The following is a 25,271-nucleotide window of genomic DNA, read 5'->3' as shown; positions in this document are numbered from 1 at the left end:
TATAAAAGGGCTAAATGTCAGTACAACTATATTAACAACTGAATTGTCATGATTACTTCATGACATTGACAGCATTTGCACAATAGTCCTATTAATTTATACATTTGTACGCCTTCTAGTTTTAATATATGTTAGAGTCCGTTCCGCAAACGAAAAAAAGTTTTTATTTTTTAAAAAGGCAATTTCAAGCTAAAAAATTATAGTTTTATTGAAATCTAAAAATATGCAATATGGATCTTATTTGAAAGATCTCGATGAAATCTTTTATACGATGCAAAAAAAATTGAAAAATTATTTTTCATTTACATTATTTTTTAGTTTGAAAATGTGAAATAAGCTGCTTATTTTTTAAGAAGGTTTCTGGAACAGGGCCTTAGTAGTTGAAATCCCACCATCACAAGGGAAAAAGAACAAGTTAAAATCGCCTCTGCTAATCGGTTTGATCGTGTGACCCTCCAATTCCCTTTTGACTTAGGCCCTGTTCAGCTAAATAAGTCAATTGGTTTATTTTTTTTGTTTTTATTTAAATTTTTTCGTATTTATTAGTTTTTTGTCAATTTTTTAGAGATTATTGCATCGTCATGACAAGAGGAATCTAAAAAGTAAAAAATTACAATCGAAACATAATTTTTTTGAATAAAGACAAAAATAAGCCAATAAGCTAATTTTTTTTGTCTTTATTAAAAAAAGAATTTCGATCATAATTTTTTACTTTTTAGATTTCTCTCGTCATGACGATGCAATAATTTTCAAAAAATTAACGAATACAAAAAAAAATTGAATAAGAACAAAAAAATAAGCCAGTTAACTTATTTAACCGAAAGGGGCCTTATTATTAGATATCAAATCACCTATATGCATTTTTGGCGATTGATTATCATAAAATACAGTGTTTTTTTTTCCCCCCTCAATAGCCCAGTACAAATATACGTTGATGTCTCACTTTCTAAATGTATAGCTATCTGATTTGTTAAAATCACAAACAAAAAATGTAAAGTGGTATATATTTTCGTCTCAATTTTTTGTCCACTCCTGCAATTCTGCACATCTCGAAAATTTGATATATTTTATAATATATAATATAATATTTTTCAAATAAGTATTTTATTTCATAAAAGATATTTGGAAGATATAAATAAATAAAAAAGGAGTAATTTATACACTCTCCTTCTTAATATTCACACCTTTTTTTTTTGTTTTTTAGTGTTGAAATTGGAATAAATTACAGAAATGGATCATACTCCTTAATTGGAATTGGGTAGTTTTTGAACTGGCCCGTAATTTATCCTTGAAATTGTATATTTTTTTTTTTGCTAAAGTCAAAAAAAAATAGTTGATATAAAAAAAGGGTGTGAAAATGAATTCCCAAATTAGTAAAAGCGACAGGCATGCCAAAGATGAGGGAAAAAATTTGGCACGGAGGGGTATATAATTACTCCTTTTATATACTCTCTTCGTTCCAAATTGTTTATCCAGTCTGTAAAACGAAGACTAAAAAATAATGTACTTCTTTTAAGAAAAAATTTAAATTTTTTTCATAAATTAAAAGAATTCATCGATATCTAATAAATTGTTGAAAAAATTTTGATTTTTTTTATAAATATTATATTATTTTTACGGTCTCATTTTGCGGACCGAACAAACATATGGGAACGGAGGGAGACTTTACTACAAACTACACTGCATTTTGTTTCTTATACTCCAATTTCTTGAGAGAGAGAGAGAGAGAGAATGGGAAGCGGGATTGACGAAGTTGGAGTGGAAGAGCTGGTGAAAGCTGGGTTGGATGTGGAAGAGGCCAAGGTGATCGAGAAAGGCCTCAGAGAGGCAATTGGTCGAACTGGTGGTGGCCGGGACCCGAGGGAGTTATGGCGGGAGATCACGGCTCGACGGTTGCTCCGACCGTCGCACCCACACCCGGTCCACCAGCTCGTGTACTACTCGGTCTACGCTGGCTACGATGAGACTGCCAATGGGCCTCCTCTCTATTGGTTTCCTACACTGTACTCCTCTCTCTCTCTCTCTCTCTCTCTCTCTCTCTCTATTGGTTTGGATTCTGGAACGTAAAATGTTTTAAGCCCAGGAGTGTTGTAAGCCATTCCCAACGTTGTCAAAAGATTCGTGTTCTTGGAAATCCAGTCCTTAGAGTGAAAGGTCCTTTCCTTTCGTTCCATTTGTGGGGGAGGAGGGATTCAAAGAATCGAGCTCCTTCTCATTCTTAGCTCATATAAAACTGTTCTTGCCTTTAGGCCAGCCTATTGATACGGATGGCTTTCTCCTCTCTTTCTTAGTGTTCTCTAGCTAAGTATACGCAAGGCTATGTGGAGGAACTAATCTAAAGCTATAAACTCTGTTTATCTTTCTTTGTCATAAATAGAAGTGGCACCACACCAGTGCCATCCATATACGCAGGAGTGGAAGCCAAAGAAATACTGTAAATCATCTAGACATCATATCTAACCAAAGCTCTACCCAGACCAACAGTACAAAAGAAGAAAAGCTCTATTCTATGATGATGGGACGTTCTTGATCCATGTGATGTTCTATTTGGACTTCCACATTTCCCTTTTGACACCTCCAATTCGGATCCTCTATCGTATAAAGTACTGCCTGATAAATTTTACCACTACTATTGTCATTTTTTTTAACAATATTAGTTCTATGATCATCAAAGATTCAATCTTGAAGTTTGTTATATAAGCAACGAATAGCTAGATTTAATCTCCTTTTGAAATCTTTTGCATGACATATATTCCCCAAGGACCTCATCACAATGTTGATTTTGTGCAATATGACTGTCTTGTGTTGGGAGTTTTGAGGTCGGCTGTTGCTATCTGTCATGTTTACTAATGGAGTTAAGTTTTTGTATTTGATCTCTGCTTCCAACTGATCCTGTTATCTATTACTTGTCAGATATCAAGCCAAATGCACAAACTTGGGCCGCCTCATGGAAACTCATGGTTCAAAGCTTCTAGGAGCATCATACAAGGACCCTGTAACAAGTTTTAGACTATTTCAAAAGTTCTCTTGTGAGAACCCTGAGGTATATCCTTCTTTATATGTGTACAGCCTGTAATGGCTTTTGAACTAATATCATAAATGATTTTCAGGTTTATTGGTCGCTTATACTCAAAGAGCTTTCAATTCAATTTCGTGAAGCCCCAAAGGGCATTCTAGATACTTCTGACAAATCAAAACATGGGGGAACATGGCTTCCGGGTGCAGTTTTGAATATTGCTGAGTGTTGTTTATTGTCAAGCGACTATCTAAGAAAGCAGGACAACAGTTTGGCCATTGTATGGAGAGATGAAGGTTTTGATGATTTCCAAGTTAATCAGATGACATTGAAAGAGTTCCGAGAGCAAGTAATGTATGCTTTTGTTTATTTCCGCTGTCTCCACTACGCCGAACGTTATTTTGTTTCATGGATTTGCATGATATGTTTGTGTCCTGCTGATTTGACCCTTCTGGTTTAGATAGAGTAATGATGATTTCCATGTTAATCAGGTGATATCGAAAGAAGTCCAGAGCAAATAATGTGTGTTACGTGTTTGTACCATTCTCTTCATCAAAATGCTTGAGGCTATACTGCAACCAGTTGCATGACTTTTTTAGAGTGATAAATGAAGTCTTTAAGAAAAATCAATACCCTTGTTGGACACTACGCACATGGATAGGGGTATGTAACTAAGAAGCATGGATACAGCCAGGAGACATGAATACGACACGGACACACGGATATGTTATTTTTCCAAAATGTAGATCACGGACAGGTTGAGGATACTGTAAATTATATATATGAATACAACAACAACAACATAACATAACCCATTTAGTCCCCAATCATTGGGGGTATGGGCGGGAGATGTTTGGAGACAGACGTAACCTTTAGCAATATATGCACAAAGTGGCTACTCTCATAATACCACTAAAACAGTGGCCCCCCTCAACCTCCAAGAACCAAGGAGCTACAAGGACGTTTTGTTGTAAAACCATGCCCCCAAATCAAAGCCAAATGGCATCAGAGAGGGCAGGCCTAGAGACCCAAATCAATTTATGTGCACATTACCATGCTTCCTTCATTGATAGTCTAGAGCATCAGTATGCACAATAAATATTTATATGAATATATATACACACACACACACACACATCACCATCAGTGCACATCCCAAATTATATAATAGATCAGAAGATACAGTAAGTTATGAAAAATTCAGTTGACATGAGACTCAAGAAATCTTAAAAAATAAGACATGGGCACTGTTAGGAATATACTTAACAATGTCAAATTTCGATATTTTTCATAGTCACATGTTAGCAAGTGTCTAAGAATGTCGATCACTTATTTATTTCTTAGTCATAGACGCCAAAGAGGTGTCAAAACATTGTCTAAAGAGTGTCAGACACATTTCCGAATTCAGATTTTCATTTTCTAATATGGACATTGGACATGAGAAAAAGAGTATTGGACATGTGTCGGACACGGACATGCCGCCTCCTTTTAAGTGTCCGTGCTTCTTAGGTGTGTAATACGTATCTGATGCTTCCCATCCAAGACTTGCTATATAGTTAGTTGTATTTAGCATTGTCGTACTTGATATCAAAGAGTAGTTGAATGTTTACATTTTTTCTTATATAAAACACCCTTTTATCCTACCAACTAGGATAAAATCGTTAAACATAGGATCAACTTTTTGTTAATTCAACGTATGCTTGGAACAGGGTTTGATGTGTCACCCCGAGTTACGCATCTGCACCCGACTTCGGTTACATGAGTCCATGTAACCTTGTGTAGCAAAGAGCTCTAATGCGTGGATTCTTTGCTTTATTAGTTTCTGTTGTGTTTTGATTGTTGTATTGTTTGAGAGCTACAAAATCTGACCTTTTGGCACCACTAACCAGTTGTGGAAGTCATCCGTTTCTTTCTATGAATAGTCAGAGATGATTGATGCTTATAAAAGAAAAAGAACCAGAGGTTATTTTTTCGCCGAAAAAATGCATTTTAATTTTGTTGTTTATTATACAATTCATAGACATGTTACAGAAGACACTTGGGAAACAAATAAAACTGAAACATCCAGAAGGTAACAATTTCCAAAAAAAAAAATCCACTTTCAAACGCCGCTGTACCCTTTTTTTAGGGTACATTGTCCTTACCCCTTTCTTTTAAATGTGCCAAACAGGTTAGTGGCAAATGCACTGGACACAATATTCTCAAAGGGAGATGCAATCGCAATTGATATGCCCATGACAGTAAATGCAGTCATTATATACCTGGCAATTGTACTAGCAGGATTAGTTGTTGTATCAATACCTGACAGCTTTGCTGCAAAGGAAATTGCAACTCGCTTACGCATGTCTAAATCAAAGGCTATCTTTACTCAGGTGATTTACTTATATAACCTTTTATATAAGGATTAGATAGCAAAACAGGTAGTTGGCAATTTTCGCCCATTCATGACCAATTTTTCCATTTCTCTGGCATACATTGTCACTAAGGCGGCGGGCTCATCTGCCTTGTGAATGGTTTCTACATTCAACATTATACCAAGGATAACTTGAGATGCGTAGAAGTGAGGAAAAACACTGAAAAAAGTATTATGACTCTAGCTAATAGGAAACTACATGAGTTCCAGACACTGAGTTTATGATTTCCAGGCATGAATTCAAACAGGTAAAACTCCTATGCATGTTTATGCATTTGTATCGCATTTTTGGATGTTAATGATTTCCAGACACTGAGTTCTTGCACCATATTGTACTAATAATGTATCATCCAAATAGTCTTTAATTAAGTGATGGCTGTCTCATTATTACAATAGCAAATACAGTTGAGAAGTATGTGGGTGATTTTCAGTTGCTTGTGTTGGTGCCAGGAAAAGAACAGTGAAAATCAGCGGAAGCGAATCGTCATTTTCAATTCAAGAGAATGCGAGGAGCTTTTGTCTTAAAATAGTTATAGACAATTTAAATAGGTTGGAGTGATACTGAGAGGGAAGGTATACAAGGTCCTGGTTCCTTGATCTCTTGTTAATCGTTACCCAGTTTTAAAAGCTATCCCTTTATACTTCCTATTCTCTGGAACAATATTAGATGTACTCTCTTGTACATGATTCGCTCTCTTAGTTATGATTTTGTATTTGAATTGCCTTTCTAGCTGTTTAGTTCATCAGTTGATGAAGAACTTCTTGGCCATCCACATGTTGTTCTTTTGCAGAAGTTTTAAAATACCTTCTTTTTACTATTTTTTTATTTGATTCCTATTGTTTCTTCCTTTCTTTTTTGTTTTGTTTTGTGTTGTTTTGGTTTAAAGTCTCTGTAGAATAATATTATTACCTTTCTTTGTGTTTGTCATCTTCTAAGTTGTTAATTTTCTGTTGCTGATATTTTCAAAAACTTATTACCAATACAAGTACATGTGACCATACAGTAATACTACATAGCCCTAGTAAAAGATATCTGCCATACTTAATCATTACATACAACGGAAATTTCCCAAATTAGATAATTTGAATTGTACCTATTATGTTTGCTTTACGATTATGGCTGATTGAATTCCACTAAGTCTTTAATGAATCTCTGAGTTTGTTATGTCCTGGTTTTTTATTTTGGAATTGGTTATTCCTTGATTTTGAATTCAGGATTTTATAGTACGAGGGGGGCGGGAATTTCCTTTGTACAGGTAAGGATTACACTCATGACAAGTTATTTAAGGAAATACGGGCATGCATTACTCTATTTTTGAAATCTGTATCGATGTCGCTTTTCTTTTCTCATATGCCATAGAGCTCGTGTTTGTAGGTGAAACATGCTCTGATGTGGAGAAGTATTGGGAATTGGGATTCATATTGCCTACTTTTGAAGTAAAATGGTGTAGGCAACAACATTTAATTTTTTTAGGTCCCCCCATGGCTCAGGGATGAGTAGGAACCATTGAGACCACTGGCTGTTAGCTTCTTCTCTTACGTAAAGGAAGAGAGGTGAGAAACCGAATAAAATTGAGAGAAAAGGATTGCTTGGCGCAGCTTCTTAACCTGTCAAAGAACCTTTGAGCTTCAAAACTCCCTTTGGAGCACGAATGTATGTTTGGCTACAAAGTTGAATGATTATGGATCAGAAGTCTTGGGAAGGGGAGTGGAGGAGGACTTATAGAATCTTTTTGGATTTTCCCAAAGCTCCAAATTATATCATTCACTGGATATAGCCTCATTGGCAAACTCCCCAAACAAACTTTTCACAAACAAAGAAGAGGTTTTTGGACCAAGTTAGTTGAAGTTTCATTTGTGTGAAAAGGCCTTTTGCTGCGACAACCAGCCAAACAGCAATAACATTGCCGGTAGATTCACCTAGAAGAACTCATTACTGAAGCTCTGGCTATTGTCCTAAGCCCTGATAGAATGATTTCCTTTAACTTACCTTTTAAATTGCAAAAGACATGCTTCTAAATGCACTCCTAGAATAATTATAGCCGTTTGTCTTTCTCCATGCAGTCGAGTAGTAGACGCCAATCCACCTAAAGCTATTGTCATTCATGCATCTGGAAAGGATATGAGTGTTCCATTAAGGAAACAAGACTTATCATGGAAAGATTTTGTTTCCAGAGTTAATCACCTTCCTAGGTAATGTAAACACCTTTATTGTCCGATTTTTGTATTTGTTTCTTTTCCAACTAAAGGGCCTGTAATTCCGGGGGGGTGGGGGGGAGGAAACAAAAGGGTGCCTATATTGCAATCCCAATGGGTATCTGATTTTCTCACAGTTTCTTATTAAATTTGTTGTCCAACTTGCTTAGAGACGTTGGTTTAACAATATTTTTCCTTTTTTTCCAGACCAAATTCCTATTCTCCTGTCTATCTACCAATAGATTCAACAACCAACATACTCTTCTCATCCGGAACTACAGGTCAATTCATTGTTTTGACCACTTTTTTGGCAGTTAATTGTGGGGTTTTCTTATCCATTGATTGTATAACTGATATCTCTTTATCAGGTGATCCAAAAGCTATACCATGGACTCATCTATCTCCGATGAGAACTGCTGGTGATTGTTGGGCACATGGTAATCTTCAACCTGGCGATGTCTTCTGCTGGCCCACAAATCTTGGATGGGTGATGGGGCCAAGTTTGATCTATGGTTGCTTTTTAAATGGGGCAACTCTTGCTCTTTATAACGGATCTCCTCTTGGCCGCGGTTTTGGAAAATTTGTTCAGGTTCCCTAATGCCCTTTATCCTTTATGTTCATCTCGAAACCTCTAGTCGTTTACTGTTTAAGCTACTTAAAGGCCATTAAGTGTCTTTTGAACTTGGGGAATAAATTATTTCCTTTTATGGTATGTTCCTTGAGCATTTTGAATTCCTTTCTATTGGGACAATGGTTATAAACAGAAGATTACTGCATGCTTTACCGTGCTAATAGACAACATAGGAAACATAAGAAACTATGAATCCTTGATCAAAACTTCTAGAGTTTTTCTGGTTTGGTGAACAGATCTTTTATTTCTTTTTTCGATCGAGTAGATGCCATAGAGTATAACTCGATTCTATTTTGCATTTAACTAATTTACACTTGCTATACAAATACCAGCTTTTTGTTTGCTGTGTAAGTTCAGGATGCAGGTGTTACTAATTTGGGAACAGTCCCAAGCTTAGTCAAGACTTGGAAAAATACACTTTGTATGGAAGGCTTAGATTGGACAAAAATTACGTAATCCTCTATTTCATTTTCAAAAATTCCTCATTGCATCAACTCGTTAGACACATGGAGTTGAATATAACTATGTGCAGGTCATTTGCTTCTACTGGAGAAGCCTCTAATATCGATGATGACCTTTGGCTTTCTGCGAGGGCTTACTACAATCCCATTCTTGAATGTTGTGGTGGCACAGAGCTCGCGTCATCCTACATCCAAGGAAGTCTTTTGCAACCACAAGCTTTTGGAGCATTTAGTACCGCGTCAATGACAATAGGCTTTGTCATCCTTGGTGAAGATGGGGTTCCCTATGTAAGAATTTTCTATCATTTTTCCGAATAATTTGAGCTTGTTGATAAGTAATTGTGATCAAGATTTTGTCACCGAAGTCACACATGGACTGGAGGCTTGCTACTAGCCTTTCTCCCTGAGTTGGGGATATGTCTGATATTTCACTTGCAGTGCACTATACCTTCCGTCATTAGTGACTCCATGATTTTTGTCCAGTGGGACCATATAAATTTTAATTTTCCAACAAGTCAGAAATTGGAAGATTTGAAAATATTTATGTTTAATGCATTTTAATTAGTGGGGCGCTTTACTCCACAAAACATACGGCGGGTTATCTGCTAGTTTCCAAAAGCCAGGGGGTGAAAAACTGCATGAGGCTCCAATCACAGGTGCTCAAATTTTCGTTTGCCGAAATAACTAATTCCTAGCTTGATTTGTTTTGGTTTGTTCATTAGATTGACTCCATATTAGACCAAAATAGTTCTTTTCAACTCAAGCGATACACGAAGTCTAGGCTGACCCCCATCTCCTATTTTTACATACTTCTTGATTTAGTGTAATGTGTCAGAGGAGCAAATTCATCCAGAATTATTGAGCACAATATATATGTCGTTAGTCTTTAAAATCTGATAGGGTCAATTGACCCCGTTACCCGACTCAGAGTCGCCCCTGCCTTCCCTGCTATGGCTGTGATGACAGTGACTGGTTGCAATGGTAGTGGTACACTAGCTGATATAAATACTTAACCATCAACACAAGTTCCATCTAGTAGATTGTCAATTTGGAGATTCCAGCATTTGCATTTGATTGATACTTTCTGACTACTCTGGCAGCCGAATGATCAAGTTTGTGTTGGTGAAGTGGGTTTATTTCCTCTAAACATGGGTGCTACTGATAGATTGCTTAACGCTGATCATGAGGAAGTTTACTTCAAAGGAATGCCCATGTACAAAGGAATGGTATGCATGATATCAAGTTACCTTGCTCTGAGTTCTTATTCATAACTATTTTTCAAGCAAGTTCAATTCACATTAAGCACTGCATTTATGAAATCCCATTCCAGAAGGCATTACATGCTTCATGGAGAAACTTCTTGTTACCTGAGACAGTTGTAAAAATATATAGCCCCTGCATTTTCAGGTTAAGAAGGGGTATTTAGGGCCACGGAAAACTAGTGACAGTTTTGTAAGAGGGATAATTTATTGAAAGTACAACCTTAATATTAATGTGGGCCTCTTTAATTTCATATCTTAAAATGTTCACTGTTCTCCGGAATGGAAGGGTGAAAGACACTCAAATTACATTACAGAACTCGGTTGAAACTTAGACATTATTGGTTTACATAGGAGGGTGTGCGTTCTGGGTGCATAACATTGAAGTGTTGTCCAGATATAATTAGTGAACAACGATCTGTATTCCGGGTGATGCTAATGCTATGAGTTGGTACACAATGTTAGTATCCGTTCTAACTTGATTGCTACTCACAGAAACTAAGGAGACATGGAGACATCATCAAGAGAACTGCTGGTGGCTATTTCACTGTACAGGGTAGGGCTGATGACACTATGAACCTCGGTGGCATAAAGGTACGACACTCTCTTATAATTCTATATTTCTATTCCTCTCTCTTCCTTATGGTGTGGTGTTGCTATATCAAAAGCTGATGTTTCTGGTACTTGCCATCAGCCTATTTCGTCAAACAACCCAAACTCACTCTTTCTAATAATTTGAAAAGCATACGACCTCTTGGTTTCTCAAGGAGTGCACCCAGTTAGTACCATCTAAGGGGTGTATCAGAGGGATAGATTGAGTACAGACCAAATCTTTGCTATTCAACACACAAAGTGGCTGTTCTCGTACTTGAATCCCCAACCTAGAGTTAGTATGCTGAGTTTTCCCACTGAATCACTAATCACCCCTTTTCTACTAAATGAAAATATCCCCTAACTTTTAACCCTAAGAAGCTCTTGGCATGGTTATTGAATTTTGAATGAGCTTGAAGCCTTGAATTTGTTCATCATTGCAACATTTTCTGTCCTTTAGCTTGGAGTAATGTCTGAAACCAGAAAACTAATAGCGATTTACATTTATTTGCAGACGAGCTCAGTAGAAATTGAGCGTGTGTGTGACCGAGCTGATGAAAGTATATTGGAAACTGCTGCTGTCAGTGTCACACCAGCAATTGGTGGTCCAGAACAGTTGGCTATATTTGTGGTACTGAAGAACGAATTTAACAGTGAACCAGACAGCCTAAAGATACTATTTTCAAGAGCCATTCAGAGTAATCTTAATCCGTTGTTTAAGGTTTGTGCCTCCTTTTAATATCCTATATATATTGCCTTTCTCGTTTTTGTTTTTTATTTAATGTTTTAGTGTTGGTATAGTTTCTTTGTTTGGTGGTGGGTACTTTTCTGGCTTGTTGATTAGAAGTTGAGGGTATTTGTTTTTATTGCATGATACTATCTTACATTAGTTTCCTTTGGTATGGCGACACGATTATTGAGCTGATTTATTGAGCTGATTATCCAATAAATTATCATCTTCTTGGGAACCACTTTATCAGGTTTTTCTGTGTCATTCAAATATGAATGAGTTAAAGAAATTGTTTGCCTGCTCCTCTTAAGTTATGTACTAGTGTTTCTTTTTTTTTCATGGAAAAATCTTGGTAATGCAAAGCAACATGAAATTATGCAGAAAAGGCAGATGTTCTGACTTCAGCTTAATCTGAAAGTGCAGATAAGTGAAAAAAATAACTAAGGTTTAGTTTTGAATTGGTTAAAACCGTAATGGTTGTTTGTTCCATAGATTTATTGTAGTTTTCTAATGGTTTTAAGTCATTAGTAACCTACATTAATTCTGGATGTAGACATATAACCATTTTGACAATGTCATAAAGCAAAAGTCCCATATACATAATCAACATACCTGGATGTATCGGTGGGAACTCGAACGATCCAATGGTTGATTGAAAAATCTGTTGATCTTACAAGAAGTTTTGTGCCCTAGGTGGAAAACGGGTTTTCCTCTAAAGAGCTGTTTAATATCAGAAAAAGATGAAAGACCAATGCTCTTTTATCTACCAACCAGTTTTGTTAGTAAAACTGCATTTCATTCCAATCAAGGTCAAGGACTTGGACATGGTAAATATGTACACATATAAATATGGAGTCCTATTGAAGGCTTAATTACATATGGGTCTGTTTGTTGATAGACTATTTGCTCAGACTTGCTAATTCAGACTAACTATTCGATATTTGGTAGGCACACACACCCGAACTATTTAATCCCTGGAACTAACTAGTCCCTCTGCAGCCGAACTATTTATAGCTACCCCAACCCTGTCCGTAATTAATCCCCCTTCCCCAATTACCCAATTTCAGCAGCCCAATCAAACGAAACTACCAACTAAACCAAGTGTACAATAACCTTCCGTTCTACCAAATGCTTCTCTTAGCTAATCCACCCTTCTTATTTAATCCTCCAAAACTTCTCCGGCTAACAAATATGCTCTATTTATCATACGGTCCATATACGATGATTGGACCAACTTGAGTAAATTAAATTCTAGACTCGCATTTCGTGCTTCTGTTTTTTGTTTCTTTTTATTTAGTTGTGTCAATCTGATGGACTCTATCTCTCTCTTAGTTTCCAATATTGAGGTATGTCCATGTGCACATAAATGAGTGACAAAGATCTTTGTATTTGGCTTTATTTCTCGAATACCAGACTAAGCCAACATTTTTAGAAAGCCACCTAAGCTAGTTACTAAGATTTCTGATGATCGGAATCAATTCATGGGAGAACAGCTGAATAGTTTCATGTTTTTATGGAGGTTTTTTTTTTTGGCTGGTTAACAGGTGAACTTCGTGAAGATTGTCCCAGAGTTTCCTCGAACACCTTCCAATAAATTACTTAGGAGAGTTCTAAGGGACCAATTGACGCGCGATCTTCACATTCAAAGTAAAATTTGACAGCAACTCCACATTCCTAGTATGGAGTTTTTCTACTTGTGTTGATCTTGCATTTAGTTTCTGAGATGGATGACAAGAGCAATATGCGATTAAAGTTCTTTGAGATCTAATTGGTTCGACAACAATATCCATAAGTGAAATTTCAATATCATGATGTTGGGTGAGTCACGTATCCTTATAGTGATTGTATGATTTTTCTTGTCATTTGATGTAAAACAATTGAGCAATTTCTCAAGCAATGTAAACTAATATGTATTGTTTGTGTCAATGTATATCTGGCTTTTGTTTTGATAACACGTGGTCATACGTTCAGTGCAAGTATTATACCCAAACGTTTTTGTCGTTTTAAACTAGGTGATTAATAATTGTCATTGTGTGTTAAAACCTGCCACTTTTTCTCAATATATTGAACAGATTTATGAAACATATCTTAGCATCTACCATGATAACGCACCTCGACTAATCCTGGAGACCAATTTCATTCCCATTTGCCGGGTTTCCAATTAAAACAAAAGCAAAGCTCTGGACTTGTCCCAAAAGAGTGATAGCACCTAAGAAGTTTCAAATATGAGACCTCTGGAAGGAGCAAATCTTTAAATCCCAAGTTTTGACCATTAGGAGAACTCCTTGAGCTTGTGTTTCTTCTTCTTTTCCTCACGGTTCGCAAAGCTTGGAAGATTGGAACCATGGGAGGATGCTGAGAGTAGAGGGTGTATTGTGAGAACATTTGCATAAAGAAAAGTTCGATCTTTCGGGACATGTAACTTTGAAAAGCCAATTCCAATCAGCCGTTTCTATACGTATGATTATTGTCCAGATGAGGAATGCGAGAATGATTTTTAAGGTTGGGTAGAACTTCAAAAGAGGGTGGTAGTGATGGCTCCAGGGATGCCACAAATTGGTAAAAAGTTTTAAGTCAATATTATTAGATATCATAATGGACCCTCTTTGCAAAATTCTTGGTTCCATTGGCAGTCTCATTCTAAGCTCGACAAGTTAGTAAATCACCTACTGTCTGCTTTCAAGTGATTGAATGAAGTAGTATTGTACACAAATTCACTATGAGCTAAGCTGAGGTAATTCTTTATCTAATACTACAAAACTGAGGTAGAGTTCAGACAACCAACATATACACAAAACAACCCTTCAATCTACTACCATAAATCAACAGTCAAGGGTAAGTCAAACTAACAACATCATAACATTTTCTTTATTATCAGATCAAGTTTAACCGTTGATCTCACTACAAAAATATTCCAAAGGGTTAAGATTGGAATTCCTCATTTCTTCGCCAAGGATTCCCCCTTGTATTCACTCCCAGCACTTACCACAAAACCTGCTCCAGCCTGAAACAAAGCAGAAAGAAAGTTGTAGTATGAAAACAGACAACAATAAGAGAGAAAAACTTATGCTTTATACCAGTTGTTTCGTCACAGTTTACTTGCTTCAAACAACTTTATAAATTATACCAGTACTTGATGTAATTTTTACAAACAAAAATATGTTTCTGACTAGTACAACATTAAAAAAAATTGAAATACCTATTTTCTGAAGTCGATTTACAGTATTGATGCTACAATATAAGATGTGAAATAGTCGTGAGCCATCTTATAACAACTAATAGAATTATACTGCCATCTTATAACAACTAATAGAATTACTCTGAAATCTATAGCCCAAACAAAAGAATCTAAATAAAGCTCCCATAGATACATTTATGATGGTAACGTAAAAGGCTAATTATAACAAGATTTCAAAAGCCTAGAGTAAATATAAAAAGTTTGGAACAAGGGTCCATGGCCATCCTAGGCCAAGAACTAGCTCAGTCCCTTCTTTCTTAGATAAGTATAAAAGAAGTGGCTCAGTCCCTTCCAGTGGGCAGGAATACAATCACGAAGAGAGAGAGAGAGAGAGAGAGAGAGAGAGAGAGAGAGAGAGAGAGAGAGAGAGAGAGAGAGAGAGAACCTGACAATCTTTCAGTACAACGCGGTCTTGGAGTTGTACGTTACTGCATATAACAGAGCCTTGAATCGAACAACCATCACCAATGGTGACGTGGTCCATAATAACTGAATTGACAACCTGCACATACAAGGGATTGAACGCATTTGCAATTTGCCCAAATTAACCAACAGTCAAGCACTAGCAATGTCATGAAACATATTCAATACTTGTGCGGTGAAATGTCATCACCTTTACGTTGGAACCTATCCGGCAGTGACGTCCAAGAACAGATCGTTTCACACTGCACTTGTCGCCCATTTGTGAACCTTCCCCTAGCATGCATTGTGGCCCCACCTACAACAATCAAACAACCTACTCAACAAACCAAGGAAAAAACCAAAAAACCAAAAATGAAATGAGTTGTACCAGCTGCTAGACAATCTTAAGCCACCACTATCAAACGTAACCTTCATTAGAATATCGACAGCTACGACCATTAAAGTTATAAATCAGTACTTATTACTTAGGTTGCATTTGGATTTACAGGTCTGAAATGAATGGATTTAGCATCGCTAATTCAAGAACTAGAATATAACCTCTACTGTTTATCATTGAAGTGTAGATGAATAACCTTTTTTAATAGGTCAAAACTTCAAGAATGGCTTTGAGAGCTTTCGATTGATGGATTTGAAATAATTTTGTGACTAAGGTTATTTGAAATCTTTGCACCAAGTATCCTATATTCATACATGAGTTCTACCGAAATGCATTGTTATTACCTCTGTTTGCCTTCCACTTGACAATTATTCACCTACCTCCAATAATTACATTCCTACAGTTTCATAAACTGAAAAAAATGAATCCATACAATGCAAATCCAATCAATCCAACGAAATCAGTATTTTTCCCCCCCTCCTTTGGTCATTTAAGAATTCATCAAGAAGAGCAACCAATACAAGTGTCAAGTGGCCATTCCCTTCCGATTACAAGCAGCAAAAAAGCAAAAAACTAGGGAACGAAGTATTAGTTTTCCATGACTATGAAAACAGGTATGAAAAGAGTGTTACTTACACAAGCAGCAAAACAGAAAAGAAGAACTGGGGAACAAAGTATTAGTTTTCCATAACTGTGAAAACAGGTATGAGAAGAGTGTTACTTACGGTGGTTTTTGATCCAAGCACTGCAGAAGGATGGATGATGTTGTTATGAGCAGAAAAGGAATAGCCTGACAGGTGACTTGCCTCTCCTATAACCTGATACACTTGGGAGAGATAGTGACCTCCAGTGAGAGCATAGTTGTACAAATAAATAAAACCAACCAAACAATCAATAGTCCTGAATGCAGAAACTGATAAAACTCACATCTCGATTTATGTCACTGAAAGCTTGAATGGAATTCAAGCGTGCACAATACTTGCTCTTGCTTGCAATATAAACACAACATTTATGGGTTTTCCTTGGAAAGGGAACAAAACCATTAGGACCCATGGCACCATGTTCATGGAAACTTTGGGAAGATGCATTAGCCATAAGATGAGACAACATTACTTTGTTGTCTAATGAAGCAGCCTTGTCATTCCCGTTTTCTTCAGCTTGAGCTCCATCCAATGATAATTCAGATCTCTGTTACGGGGAGGACAAATTAAACAAAAATAAAAACAAGTAAAAGTTAAAAAGCAGAAACGACGCAGCCATCTTATCCAACTCACTAGCTGGCTCCTGACCAGAAAAGGCAGCACATCCTGCCTTAGGCTGTGGAAAGTTTCTTTTTGATGAAGTATTTCTTGAAGAACAGACCTTCGAGCAACAAGCCGAAATAAGGACTATATAGAGCAGGACAACTTCAGAATGAAGTAAAATATCACTTGGAAGCAAAAGAGCAAAACCTCAAACCTCTTGAAAGCATACAAATGAGCATCCATCAAATCAGCACGAATTTCCATCTACAAAGGGGATAAGGAGAGAACCTAAGTAAGAAACAAGCAGAAGTTTGTAAACTTAAAGGGAATTCAAAGTTGGACAATTATCCTTCCAATTTAGTTCCAAACTATATCCTTTGTTTTAATCAAACAAGTTACGAACAATTCTAAGAAATGGCAAGGCAACAAGGAAAGGAAGGTACAAAGAATTATTAGCCATCATTGGATCTCCTATTCTTCCTATAACTTCTATCTTCTTTTTGTACTGAATGAAATTTAACGGTAAAGAGACAGAGAAGGATAAGAAACTAATTAATGAGGCACAAAGACAAACCATAGAAGATAGAAATGCAGATCACTGACTACACCTTTGAATATACATGGGTATATAGTTGGCAATGAACTACTTAAACAAATTGAGTAGTAATAAGGAACTAAAACCAAAATTTGAGGATTCACATCCACATCCAATCACGGAATTAACCCTGCAATAAATCATACTGATGACAGACTTTTCCTCCTTTTCTAATACACGACGAAATCTATTAGTGCAAGAGCATGGCAGGATGCAAGTAACCGCGTTAACAAAGGAGAAACGGGTCATTCAACATAATGATCGTCAAAATTATCTGTGTCTTTTTGATAGATACAAAGACAGCCATTGAACATCAAAAGTGCAGTTCACCAGCTACATTTTGAATGAAGTTTTCCTCCACAATAACACAAAAGGGCGGCCTCATGGGCGTAGTTTGCAAGGAACTGCAGAAATAGTACTACTAGCAAGGGACAAAAAAACAAAATATGAGGAACCTCATCACAATCAGTGCATTAATGATAATCACTGAAGGGTTTCTAACAACTAAGATTTACAAACCTGCCCCACTGCACGGAGGATGCTCTTCTGAACTCTAACATCTTTCTCAACCTCCGCTCCTGTCAAGAATCACCCAATGGGATAAACAACATTCTATATTACAGATAAGATACTGGGTAAACAAATAAGGATCTATCCTAACCAGCTGCTATGAACAACATAAATTGCCTTGTGGGATCCAGCCCGATAATATTATAGCGTCCTGGTTTCTTGGCTTTGTCCTTTCCACCAGAGGAAGCTGAATCTGATGGACCACTGACAGGAGCAGAGCAAAGCATTGCAGTAACCACAGCATCATGCCGTCTATGAGCAGCCGCCACTGCTCCAGGAGGAACATCACAAACAAGATCACCACTCACAACCTACAAAAGCATAAATTATTATTATTATTATTTTGATAAGTACAAAAGCAAAAAAAATCAATAGCAGTAAATTGTAAAAAATCCATGCCAGGAAAGGTGAGAACTCCAACCAAGATATCATGAGCAGTCAGGTGGTGACCAATGGCCCGAAGAGCACCAGCTGTCCCAACATCCTCAGGGACTGCAGCTACCTGCGAAATTTAAAACTTCAATCAAGCTCGATGTAAACTGAGTAGTGTCGCCAATATCATGGTGCCTAACCAACTTGGTAGTGTATCATGGTTTCATCTTATTCCATTTATGTCTTTGTATCTACCAATCAAAAGGTTGTATCTTGTTTTAAGAACAACATTTACAATGTTAACACCTCTCCTTAATTTGTTATGCGGGAAAACAGTTCTAAACCCTAACCGGTGAAGAATAACTGAATAAGGCACAAATAAACCCCTAAACTAAATATGAAAAAATAAGATGGGTATTATACCTTAAAAATGTCCATGCATGATAAAAAAACAAGGACTGAAATGCAGTGTTTCTATAAGCCAATATCAAGCTGGTTCTCAATTTTCACTTAGATGATATAAAGTAATACCATTGACCAGCCCTATCTGATATGAATGGGAACATCGAGAAAGAACATCTTCTTTATCACACTAGTTGTAAGTTGTAAAGTTAACTTGACTTTATCTCCTTTGTTGTCTATCCACACATATACAAGTTATTCTACTCAGTAAGTTCCACAAACCATTATTTACACCATATTTGACCATATTAGTCAAATCAACAAGATTGTATAATCATGCCACCCCAAGCCGAATGTCTGTATATACCTTATGGTTTTTTTGTTGTTCCCATAGAATACATTGCCGGTAAAGAGAACCTCAAAAATATCCAATAGAGGATCTCGGATGAGGTATTACTAATTCATTTACTTAACCTTGTAGGTTTCCAAAGTTTCTTGAATTTCTTACAAAATTAAGTTAGAAGGAGTTTAGACCTAAGGCCTTTAGTCGTTTGAATAAAAGAAACTAGCCAGTACTGCGAATAATTACCTCAACATGCAGGCGATCAACATAAGCACTGGATATCCAACCACCAACTCTAAGAGCTGCATCTTCACCTTCAACTACCTATGCAATATACACGAAGAAAGTCAATAACCAGCATTTGCGCAGAAATGAATCTTTCACAAACACATATTAATAATTTTGTGTATATGAACAGAAAATTATGGCCTGAAAAAAAAAAAGAGGCTTGTCTCGGCAGAATTTTTAATTTTAAAGAGAAACATGAGCACCTATGTTACATGGATCCTCCCAAATGTATAAAATACTCATGCCGGACACTCAACGCTCGTACAAGGGTGTGACATCTTTGTCCGACCCCTTTAGTTGAACATACACCTAGCAAGTGTATTTGGTAATTCAAAGATCCCTCAAAATATGCGCAAAACTCTTACTGTGGGCATAAAATACCCCAAGGCCCTTAGTAAACATTATTAATCTCAGAAAATAAAAGAAATCTACTACAACGTTAGAATCTTTTGGAACATCCCCGAGTCATCGAGATAAAATGGGATGAAGCAGACACTTAAAACACATACTCACATGCAATACCTTTACCCGAGCCCATGTAACATAGTCGAGCACACACAAGAATATCAAAATTAAGTATGCCCTGTTTGAATGGATAGAATATTGAGGACCGCGAATATGATTCCACATCCCCATAATTCCTAAATTTGGAGCTGGAATAGGAATGTAATTGCTGATGACCTATCCAACCCGGAATAAGAAGCCCAAACTAACTAAGAATGCAATACTTGTCCCAGTAGTTTGCAAGCTCAATTATTTCGAAAATTACTATTGAACTCATTAATCAGTCCAATGAACTTCCTAAAACAGATCCTTGTATAAAATTTCTTCTCCTTTCAAACAACTAGGGTATAAGAGCAAAAAAGGAGTTAGGGTGCAGTATATAAACACATATGGATACGTATAGAGGTATATCTCTATATATTTAAGAGAGAGAGAGAGAGAGAGAGAAGCGTACAACAATGAGGTCCTTGAGATTATTTTGCTCCAGAAGCTCAAGAACGTAAGACAGAACGGGGCGATTCGCAACGGGCAGTAGGGCTTTGGGAACCTCCTGAAGTTAGGATCTTTCAATTGTAAAAAGCAACAAGAAAAAAAAACATAAAAAGAAAATTAAACAACGGAGAAACTAACATTTGAAACAAGAGGGATGAGTTCCTTTGAAGTGCCGCCGGCCAGTACTACCACCTGAAAATCCATTCCTCCTAATCCCACAACTCCCCAGAGAGAGAGAGAGAGAGAGAGAGAGAGAGAGAGAGAGAGAGATTTGGCAAGGCAAGGGTTTTCGGGTGGTGGAGCGGGGATTCTTGTGAGTGGCTTCGTTTTGCCTTTTCCGCCGTTTAGTGGTGGCGGTGCCGGTACTGTAATAGTATAATATGGAGGGAAAACTACACTTTACCCCCTCAATTTATATTATATACTTGCATTACTACTATGTTTTTAATCGATTCAATTTAAACCATTGACCGGGGAGCTCCAAACGACTAGTCTAGCTTGTGCTCGACTCGTGTATTATCAAGGTTTTTAAACTTGGTTGGTTTCCCACCCGAGCCTCCACAAATAAGGTAGATTTTTATAAACCAGTGGAATTACAAGTAACTCAAGCTTGACTCATCTACTAAACTAGCTCTAAAACTCAAGCTCGAACCTGACTTGTCTGCTAACAAGTCGAGCCTCGCACTGTTTGCGAACATCTATGTTACATTTGTAGCCATTTTTTGACACCTTATATTGCCAATATTGACTCAACTTGGCTTATAAGAGATAGCGTTGGTTTGTTAGTAGATGTTTGGATCACAATCAAAAGGAGACATTTTATCCGTAATTTGTTATATGTTAGAGTTGCAAACGAAGGAAACATCTTCTCCATAAGGGTCCAACTCAATATCTCTCCTCGCTCACATAAGGAAGCTCCACAATACTCAAAAGGTGAACCTCTGAACAAGTCATCTTAAGGATTTTTATTGTTCAAGTTGATTTTAACACATTAGCAACTACTTTTATTTCAAATGGCTTAGGTACACAACTCGAAATCTAAGCCTTCAATCACCCAAGTTCGCATTGTATCTGTCCATACTATATATACAAGCAAAGACATATCCCTTCAATGCAAAGACATAACAAAATACTAAATATATAAACTGATCATGAAAGAGAGACAATTGACGTATAGACTAGATGGAAAATGAATATAATCACTCAATAAGATCACCATTTCGTCATTTTGAATGACTTTCATGATAAGCTTGCATTGGAAGAAATAAACTTGCACGTATATTAACTTATTTTATAGGGTGCAAGAATTGAAATTATATTTACCATTCAACAAAACAGGAGAAGTTGGTGGAACTTTTTTCTATTCTTCTTTGCAGGAAATAAGAAATAGACGATTTTCGATCAATGTTTTGGAGCTCGAATAATACCCACAAAATGAAGTTTGGAGAGGTTTTACAGATTTTGGATCATGGCACTCTAGTAAGACCCGCAAAATGAAGTTTGGAGAGGTTTTAAAGAATGGAGTATGGAGGTGAGTCGCGTCCCTATATTATACTACATTAGTCGATGAACAAGTCTAATTCGTCAATGAAAATAAATCAAGTAGAGATTGGAGTATCACTTGACGTTTCTGCTTTCAATCACCACTCTAAAAAATTCAAATACTATCAAAAGACGCTTATATGTTATCGCACCCATTTTTTCCTAGCATGTCGACTCAACTTGTCACGAGGCTTGGGAATATCGTAGGACCACAATATAGAAGAACAAAAAAATCAATAGTTTCTGCATACATTTGATCAGGAGGGAGAAATTCTACATGGCTTGGGAACACTTTTGCTAACTTGTCTTTTATAAGTAGCTTGACTTCAAACAAGCCGAAAAGGCGGCAATCACCCAGCCCTGAGATTTCCAAAGACCTAGACGGGATTTGAAAATGGGGCATCTCAATTTATACTATATTAATTAGTTGTTCGATATAGAAAACCAACCAGCCATGTGGTTTGGTGGCTAAGTAGTTGGACCACATTGTTGGTACCTCAAATCATGAATTTGAGCCATGATATATAGCACAAGTCCAAAACCTTTATTTTACAGGTTCCAAAAATTGTTGCGCTAAAAAGTGAAGATGCCAAGGATCAAACTCAAAACCCCATGTTCCAAACTAGTGTGTGTTACCACCGTGCTATGTTAGATCAGTTGTAAACCAGTTGTAAGATAGTTTGCTTGTATATATATAATAAGTAATGTATTTCAAATTTGGAGACTTAATTATTGGGCCCAAAATTGAAGACCCTAGACGACCGCCTGAAGAGCCTATGCCCAAGGCCAGCCCTGCACACCATACCAAAAAACCAGCTGTACGTATCTTCTTGACCAATAGCCATGTCTTTTTATTTCCGAAGTACCAAAAAATAATAAAATTAGCCATGTGTTTTGAGGCGTTAGATTGCCATCATGTAATTATTAACTTTTAAAATTGTAGGGGTACAAAGGCACAGAGAAAAAGCAGGTACAGATCGAGGATTTGATCCCATCAAATCCCCTCACTATATTCAATGGTAATAAACCCATCACCATTTTCACAAAACTTGAACCACTTCCTAGCCTTGCAATACTTGATGAAAAAATACCACCCAACCCCAGCCATAGTCATCAGCCCACACACCAAGAAAACAACCTTAGTCGCAATCGCCATTATATAAACCAAAAACGCGGACGGAACCAAACACATCACTACAAGTCCCGGTATCCCAATCGGCACCCGGTACGGCCGCTTCATCGCCGGATACTTCCTCCTTAGCCACACGAACGAAGCGAACTCCAACAGCATTCCCAAACTGTACAAGAAATTCGCCGACGAAATAATTTCCGTGAAATTCATGAATGAAACAGCGAGGGTGATCATGGTCGATAACACAATCCCCACCCAGGGTGTATTGAACCATTTTGACTGAACTCCGAATTTTTTTGGCAGAAAGCCTAATTCCGTCATACCCAGGACCTGGTAGGCACTGCTGCTTAATTGGGCTTCGAAAAGCCCAATTCCAGACAAAACAGCGCCTATTTCGATCCACAATCTAAGCCAATTCCCCGAGATAATTTCTGCCGCTTGTGCCATGAATCCAGCTTCCCATTCGCTCTGGTCAACTGAGACTGCCCCAGTCGCGGCCATAAGAGGGATTATATAAGCCAAACAAGTGAAAATCACCGCGATAAATAAAGCCTTGGGGAATATCTTTTGTGGGTTTTTGACTTCTCCTGCTAGAGTACTAACATTATCCCAAAAATTCAAATTCCAAAAAAGGGTATTGAAGAAAATATTCCAGTCGTGTTTAACTCCTTTCTGGCCTAAACTGAGCCATCTATGGGGCTTTATCTGTGGGATAGCTATTAAGGACATTATGATAAAGGGTAAAAGAGAGATTATACCGAGGAAGACGGCGAAGTAACCGACTATGGATAGGCCTAAGTAGTTGACAAAGGAGAGGAGGAGAGTGGAGAGGGTAACGGCGAGGTAACGGGGGTAACCACCCGAGAAGACGGAGAAGATGTTCTGGAGGTAGTCAACGCAGAGGACTGGGTAGGCGGCCATGTTGATGACGCCGCTGAGGAACTTCCACGTGCCCATGAGGGAGCCGAAGAAGGGGCCGAACGCGGCATCGGCCCATATCACGAAGCCACCGTTGCCGGGGAAGGCGGTGGAGAGCTCAGCGGTGATGAGAGCCTCCGGGATGCTCCAGATGAAGGGGAAGATTAGGAAGCCGAGGATGGCGAGGAGGGGGCCGGCGGCCTGCACTGTGGGTTCTTCGCCATATGGGCCGCCGGCCACCTCGAAGTAGATAAGGAATATTAGGGGGATGAGAGTGAGTTTTTTGGGGTCGTGGGCGGTGGCGGTGGTGGGGAGGAGTTGGGGTGGGTTTTGGGTGGTGGGTGGTGGTTGTGGTGGTGTAGTTTGGTGGTGGCCATTAGAGAAAATGGGTTGTGGTGGTTTTTGGCCGTGGGGTTGGGGCTGGATCTCTACTTGCATGATGGTGTTGTTTGGTTGAGAGATGTGGGAAAACTATTGAAAAGATGAGGGATAAATAGTAGTAGTTTAGCATCAATCAATTAATTGGTAGTAATTGATATTGATGGAAGATCTGATAAGGAGCTAGAGAATAATGAGTACTCCGATTGAGAGTTGAAGATGTAAGCTAGTAGTCCTTAAAATTACTCCAATAAAGAACATGGGAATTAGCTGCAGGTCAAATCTTTCTTTTGGCAGCTGTTAAGCTAAGGCATCAAGAGATTCCGGATTTTCATTTGTATATACTCCGTATCACACTAAAAACGAGTTTAGTAAAAGTATTGTTCAGTCACATGGTGGGGCAATAGTTCTAGTACAATAAATATATTGGGGAGGTGATAATTGGTACCATCCTTAAAAAATAAAGTTGTACCTAAACCTAGGAGAAGTCAGCCTCGAAATCATATATATTCGTGCATTAAAGTATTATTGATCTTGAAGTATTTTGTTACTTTAGTATGGTGTCTCAATCCTTTCTGCCTTCCTTTGAGGGGGAAAAAAAAATTACACATCCAGCTAGCTAGCTAGCTAGCTAGTAGTAATTAAGATCCCCATGTCGCATTTTTCAACTAAAATTTTAATACTCCTAACAGTCTAATCAATTCATGCCATTAATTTAATAATCACATGCAAGGCTCTTGTTACAAAATTCGTCCGCACTCCACAGTATTGTTTTGCTTATGTCTCTAGGGACCAAATTGACAGCTATCCACCCTATAGGGCTCAATTCCATGATCCACTACATTACTCAATTAATGCTGATCATGCTTTTTTTCATGATTACATTTGGTAGCAGAATCAATATATACCCGACTCAGCCCAACTCACCAACTTCCCATCTTTTCCCACCCCTCAAAATGACCGCGGACACCGGTCCGCCTTCCATGCCTTCTCAACTTGCCTCCACGTACTCTCCTATACTGACTCGGTACGACTCGACATTCGGTTCAAACACTCCTCTATCCATTTGGTACGACTTGACTCTCTACAGCCACGTCTTTCTGAACGATTCATATTGTGATTATGGGTCCTGCAGAATGAACACATGACTAGTCCTT

General features: G+C 37.7%; 3 protein-coding genes and 1 non-coding gene across 4 annotated transcripts; 1 reads left to right on the top strand and 3 right to left on the bottom strand.

The window, feature by feature from the left end:
* Nucleotides 1-1,675: 1,675 nt before the first annotated feature.
* On the top strand, nucleotides 1,676-13,249 carry LOC131315330 (probable CoA ligase CCL12). The gene is made up of 14 exons (XM_058344488.1): nucleotides 1,676-2,003; nucleotides 2,914-3,043; nucleotides 3,111-3,370; nucleotides 5,187-5,388; nucleotides 6,645-6,685; nucleotides 7,494-7,622; nucleotides 7,833-7,906; nucleotides 7,994-8,214; nucleotides 8,614-8,708; nucleotides 8,789-9,005; nucleotides 9,818-9,943; nucleotides 10,472-10,570; nucleotides 11,082-11,288; nucleotides 12,842-13,249. The coding sequence occupies exons 1-14, from the start codon at nucleotides 1,732-1,734 to the stop codon at nucleotides 12,953-12,955; spliced, it is 2,187 nt and encodes a 728-aa protein (XP_058200471.1). The 5' UTR covers nucleotides 1,676-1,731; the 3' UTR covers nucleotides 12,956-13,249.
* On the bottom strand, nucleotides 3,978-4,085 carry LOC131315450 (small nucleolar RNA snoR100). The gene has a single exon (XR_009196777.1). It is a non-coding gene; the product is annotated as a small nucleolar RNA snoR100 (small nucleolar RNA).
* A 702-nt stretch (nucleotides 13,250-13,951) lies between the features above and the next one.
* LOC131315326 (uncharacterized) lies at nucleotides 13,952-20,508 on the bottom strand. Its single transcript, XM_058344485.1, has 13 exons — nucleotides 20,283-20,508; nucleotides 20,107-20,202; nucleotides 19,107-19,184; nucleotides 18,165-18,245; nucleotides 17,835-18,054; nucleotides 17,693-17,751; nucleotides 16,793-16,842; nucleotides 16,609-16,696; nucleotides 16,262-16,522; nucleotides 16,060-16,152; nucleotides 15,149-15,253; nucleotides 14,921-15,037; nucleotides 13,952-14,301 (listed from the first exon to the last, which is right to left on the bottom strand). Exons 1-13 carry the CDS (start codon nucleotides 20,346-20,348, stop codon nucleotides 14,236-14,238), a joined length of 1,380 nt encoding a protein of 459 aa, XP_058200468.1. The 5' UTR covers nucleotides 20,349-20,508; the 3' UTR covers nucleotides 13,952-14,235.
* A 2,011-nt stretch (nucleotides 20,509-22,519) lies between these two features.
* LOC131315324 (probable polyamine transporter At3g13620) lies at nucleotides 22,520-24,473 on the bottom strand. The gene has a single exon (XM_058344484.1). It carries the CDS (start codon nucleotides 24,172-24,174, stop codon nucleotides 22,681-22,683), a length of 1,494 nt encoding a protein of 497 aa, XP_058200467.1. The 5' UTR covers nucleotides 24,175-24,473; the 3' UTR covers nucleotides 22,520-22,680.
* Nucleotides 24,474-25,271: the final 798 nt, after the last annotated feature.

This window comes from Rhododendron vialii, chromosome 13a, assembly GCF_030253575.1.
Source record: "Rhododendron vialii isolate Sample 1 chromosome 13a, ASM3025357v1".
Classification (NCBI taxonomy): Eukaryota; Viridiplantae; Streptophyta; class Magnoliopsida; order Ericales; family Ericaceae; genus Rhododendron; species Rhododendron vialii.
The sequence above is the reverse complement of the archived record's forward strand: the minus strand, read 5'-3'. Positions and strand labels throughout refer to the sequence as shown.